At 32.8% G+C, this 6,000-nt stretch overlaps 1 protein-coding gene across 1 annotated transcript; it reads right to left on the minus strand.

Annotated features, from left to right (window-relative positions):
- Window positions 1-3,436: 3,436 nt before the first annotated feature.
- On the minus strand, window positions 3,437-4,333 carry LOC117786391 (cold and drought-regulated protein CORA-like). Its single transcript, XM_034624612.1, has 2 exons — window positions 4,328-4,333; window positions 3,437-4,250 (listed from the first exon to the last, which is right to left on the minus strand). Exons 1-2 carry the CDS (start codon window positions 4,331-4,333, stop codon window positions 3,459-3,461), a joined length of 798 nt encoding a protein of 265 aa, XP_034480503.1. The 3' UTR covers window positions 3,437-3,458.
- Window positions 4,334-6,000: the final 1,667 nt, after the last annotated feature.

Genomic DNA, 6,000 nt, shown 5'->3' on the forward strand with positions numbered 1-6,000 from the left:
GGTAAATCAAAAATTGTATAATCAATTTAAATTATATAAAATTTTTTATTTAAATGTCAAAAGATGAAAAAAGCTGATTTGCAGTTTATTGTTAAGGGTATATTATATGCAGTATAACGATATATATAAAATATCATTTATATTTTTATGGCATTTAAATCTCACTAAACTTAATACAATAATATAGCTTTTAATTATATGCATGTTGTATTGGAAATTGCAAAATTATAATATATGTTAAATCATATCATTGTATATAAATACAACTGGTAAGTGTATGCCACATTCACCTTTTAAAAAAGTGTATATATATACTATATATGTATATAATTTATTTTCTTGTCTTTTCTCTTATGCGCATATACTTATTTCATATGAAGTTTAACTTGTTAATTCAATACTTTTCAATTTCTTCATTTTATTGAAAATAAAATGTGATGTTTTTGTTAGTGAATAATAATAGTACATAAATAAAAAAGTTGAATCTATTATTTTTGTTTATTTATAAAATAATCTTCAATAATGTTAATGCACATATACTTATTTCACTGAGGTACATATAATACCTTACATTAATATACATATTAGGGTATACCATGTTCCCTGTGCCAAATACAATAACTCTCATCTCATTGTTTCAATTCCGATTCCTATGCTCCGACACCAAAAACGATGCTTGAGGGAGTCAACTCGGCTTGCATATTAATTGTTGGCCTCCACAAAATGTTTAACTGCTTTGCAAAGCAGTTAAAAGCTATGATGAACCATGCAGCCAAGAGCAGAGAGAGAAAGAGAGAGAGAGAGAGAGAAGAAGAAGAAGAAGCGAACAGTGGTTGTGGGTGGGGAAACCTTCGTTTCGACACTTGATAGATGGCAAATATTGAATGTAATAATTTTCCCGTCTTTCGGCTTCGTTAATTGCTTCATCTTTGTTTCGTTCATGACGGAAGCCTTAAAATTCATCGAAGTCACGACATCTTACTTTAAACCTAACCATACCTATAAACTGACCATAGCCGAAGATTATAATATAATATTTAAAGTTGATTTAATTTACGAGAATATCTTCAAATACAGGCAAAGTATTTTGATGAAGGTTCGCTTTTTGGTGAACGAAACTTCATTTAAAGCTTGTTTTATTGACTTAACTTTAAAGAAATCCCCAAAACGGGTTTCTTGTCTATTTCTTGCATAACGTTAACACACTCACACCCATACAAAGGAAAACGAAACATTGTGAAATTTGTAGGATGAACAAATAACGATAAAAAGAGATTACAAATAAAGTCATTCAGTTCGTTTTAATGTACATATTATGCGATAAAAGTATAAATATATGTATCGGACTACAAATAAAACCTTTCTAACTAAACTAATGACATTTTACAGCACTGCAGTCAAATGAGTAAATATGCGGTTTGATTATTTGCTAAAATTTAATCGTTTTTACTTATTATTTTATATTTAAAACTGTGATAGTTGTGTATTTAGACATTATACTAGTCTTCAAATTATAGTTGAAATTAGTAATTTAGTTTTCTTATTATAAAAAGTAATTCAACAAAGAGACGTTTTACAACACTGCTTTCACATATGAACGCACTCTGATGTGTGTGAAATCTAATGGCTTATTAAATTAACTTAATATGCACGAAACTAATAAAAAAAAGGAAAATGGGCCAAAAGCAAATGAAAACAAAAGCATCTCTTGTTGGAGATGAGTCTAGCATACATAATAGACGTAATAAATAAATTATCTTGCTCCATTTTGCTGGGGGTTATGCGATGCGATGCGACGCCTTTCACTACACGCCAAAATATTAATGGGTATCTTATTTAAAGCAGAGCCTCCGACCCTCTTAACGAATTGCCATTATTATTACGTGTGGCGTATATCATTATCATTTCAAGTCAGCCTCGGACTTCAATTTAATGCGTTATATTTATTTGAAATCCACTGTTTTATTTTGTATTACTTTCAGTAAAAAATGCGCCAACAACATAAAATTTTTAAAGTAAGAAAGCACATCTTGGTTTTGAGAACATTTCTAATAGCACCAAGGTCTTATTAAATGAATAAATGTTCTTAAAATTTAAGTCAACAGTTAAAAAAATAAAGAAGATTTTTGAAATTATAACTCTTTAATTGTTGTTATAAAATGTTATGAAATCTCCGATGCCGAATTCTTTCATATATATGTATAATTCTGCTATGGTCATTTAAAAAAAGTGATAGTACTGTTTTTTTTTTTTTTTTTTGAAAGAGTGGGATTCGAACCCGCGCTTGCCTTTAACTGAAGCGACGACTCTAACCAGAGCGCCACAGGACTGACGACTGTTGACCTTAAATAAAATATGACATATTTAAAATTTTCAAACTATTTAAGATGTTTATTCTTATACTTAATTTTTAAGATTAATATTTATAGTATTTGTAATATGGTCTTATTTTTTAGAAAAATTTTTATAAGGGTAATTTTTTTGATTTTAGAAGTTGTTTTTCAGTGTATGAGCTTTGACAGCCCATTTGTCACCCTTGGGCTATAGAGCACTTAAAGTTACATTATGAGATGACTGATTTTTAGGAAACTCCATTTTTATACGATTCCAATTTGTAATTTTCTGTATTAGACCAAAATGATAAATAAAATGCTGATCGTATAATGAAGCAAAAAGATTTTAAAAATTAGTTGCTTAGTTCCACAGTTTAAATTAGTAAGTATATTCAGCAAATAGAAATACCCCTACACGAGGTAAAAGTCTATTGACGAAAGCATATTCATGTCCCAAAACTTTTAATATTGAATTTTGTGAAGAATATATTTTAATTCAATATATAAATAATTTAAAAAATAAATCAAAATTTTTTTTGTTACTACAAAAAGTTGTACAATTTAAATTTGGTATTTGTAAAATTGAGCAATGATTTGGAAAATACGATATGTAAAATTTTCCATCACGAAGATACGGGTATAATCATAATGATGATGCAATTGATAATTACCAAATACCAAATGGCTTAATTGCTTGATTGGGCTTCTGTTGATGATGGAACACAGCAGTTGGCATCATTAAGGGCTAAGAAAATTATGAACACGATTCGACCCTGAACTTGATGCATGATATTCATAATAAATGACTTGGAATGGTTCATGGGAAGGTTAAGAAAAAGATGGTTTGGTTTGTTTTTTTTTTGTTTTTTTTGGTTTTCAACATAGTTGTAAATTTAATAAACTATTTAAGATGATTAAAAAAAAATGATTAAAGATATATTAACAACATCTACAAGGCTAATGCCGTTGCTCAACTCGTACAACAGAAACAAAGCGAGTCGAATGCCAGGCATATCACATGGTGGTGGGGGGAGTGGTGGAATGGGGGAAGGGGAGGGGCTGGGTGGGTGTGTGTGGAGATGTGGATTGTGGATTGTGGATTGTGTAATGCGGCTTGTGTCTAGCTTAATCCCAGCCAGATGCACCACCGGCAGACCAACCGCCGGCCGACCAACCACCGGCATCACCACCACCGCTCACACCACCGCCAACACCTTCGCCGATGACGCTGATGATTTTCACATCCTCCGCCTGATGACCATGATCGTGTCCACCGTAACCGGCGTGCTCGAATCCGTGTCCGTGTCCGTGTCCACCGCCAAAGCCAGCGTCGTGTCCGTGACCTTCCTCGTGGATCACCTTGACAATGTTCACTTCACCACCGCTGTGACTGTGACCAGCGCCGTGACTGTAACCACCGCCGTGACTGTGACTGTGACCACCGTGGGAGTAGCCCGCATCGTGACCAGCAGCCTGAATGACCTTGACGATCTTCACCTCACCACCTTGCTCGAAACCACCGCCGTGTCCGTGACCATGATCGAAACCACCGCCGTGTCCATGTCCATGATCGAAACCACCGCCGTGTCCATGTCCATGTCCCTCTTCGTGGATAACTTTGACGATTTTGACTTCGCCACCGCCATGTCCATGTCCATGATCGAAGCCACCGCCATGTCCATGACCGTGATCGAAACCACCACCGCCGCCGTGTCCATGTCCGTGACCTTCCTCGTGGATTACTTTGACAACAGTGGGTGCAGCACCGCCGGAGTAGCCACCGCCGGAGTAGCCACCGCCGGAGTAGCCACCGCCGGAATAGCCACCACCACCGCCCGAGGACCAGCCACCACCACCGCCACCACCGAGGAAGCCAGCTTGGGCCAAGCTCACACAGGCAATCAGGCAAACGAACAGCTGCAGGATGTATAAAATAATTATTAAAATAGTTACATCTTTGATCTTTGATCTCTATTAACGCGATCCTTTCTCACCTTCATTGTGTTGTCGATTCCGTTTAGATTCAGCGTTAGCTCTTGTTTGTAGACGAGGTTAAACCTTGAGGTTTAGTTAGTTACTAATATTGATAGCATGCTCGTTGGCCTCTATATATACGACATCCCGACCTAAACAGACGACGAAGAAAATTGCGACCTAAAGAGAAATGCGTGGAGTTAAGATGACACCAGCAGCAGCAACAACAACAACAACAACAACAACAACAACAACAACAACAACAACAACAACAACAACAACAACAACAACAACAACAACAACAACAACAACAACAACAACAACAACAACAACACCAGCAACAACGATCAACACCAGCAACAACAACAACGTAGATGATGAAGACCAACGCCAACGTTGAACGAGTTCGCGACCTGGAATATCTAATCGGATTTCTAAATAATTTATATATATGGTATAATAAATAAATCGTATAATCACATATTTATTTTTCTCATCTGCATGTTAAAGTTCATGTTAAGTTCAGTCCAAATTTAATTACACAGTGCATTGCTTTATCTCTACTTAATAAAGTTTATAAATTATATATAATTGTGTGTGAAATTGCAAATTTTTCTGAATTGAAACAGCAATTTTATTTTTAAAATAATTCCAAATAGAAATATTAACACAGATTTTAAATTTATAACTACATTTAATGTTTTCAATTTAGAAGCGATGTGTTTTTAGTGAAGATTTAGAAGATTTGCAGCGTAGATTAAAAAAAAAAAAAAAAATTTGAAAAACTCTATAAGATCAAAAAGAATAGAAAATATTACATTAACTTATATTTAATTTTGTTTTGTTATTGTTAAAATAGATATTATATATTATAAATCCAAATTTTAAGCTTTACATTTATTATATTTTATTGCAAAAACAATAATTATGCTTTTGTTTTTAGTGTTTTTATTACTATATTCGTCATATTAATATATAATTTTTAGTTTCAAGTAATTTATTTTTATGTATGTATGCTCTTTTAAAGACAGTAAAACATAATAACAATAACGCTTATATTTACAATTTCCAAGAGGGTAACTTCTAGTCTAGTACATTTCATTAAAGTACTCACACCCGTTGTGTTTTTTGCGCATGTCACGTTATTTACACAAATTGCAAAACTTTCTTATGAATAACAATATATTTTGTTTGATTTTTGGCAAAGGGTTTTGGGGTGAAATTCGAAAAGAACTTGTTCAGGAGATGATAATTATATAAATTTTTTATTAGATTGAATAAATATGTAAAAATAAATGCAAAATTATTCACAAATTTCTTTAAAAAATGCAATTAAAAAGTATAGTATATATATAAGATAAAGTTTAAGAGAAAGTCAAAAGAATAATGAGAGTAAAAGAAAGAAAGAATGAGAGTTGAATATGCATATATTTTTTTTAACACTCACATTTAAATCTGTTCTTGCTGTCATTTCTCAAGTAAAGCATTGTATTATTTTTTTTTTCAATATTATAATATTTTTTGTTTTTGAGTTAAGCTGTTTGCATTGAAAATAAGAATTGACAATGTTAATCAAATTATAATTAGAGCTAGGGAACTATCTATGCTACATATGTATTGTATCTCTATAAAGCTGCAAGTAATTAAAGATTTAATGAAATAAAGTTAATTGCATTCAAGTATGTCCGAGTAT

This window comes from Drosophila innubila, chromosome X, assembly GCF_004354385.1.
Source record: "Drosophila innubila isolate TH190305 chromosome X, UK_Dinn_1.0, whole genome shotgun sequence".
Taxonomy (NCBI): Eukaryota; Metazoa; Arthropoda; class Insecta; order Diptera; family Drosophilidae; genus Drosophila; species Drosophila innubila.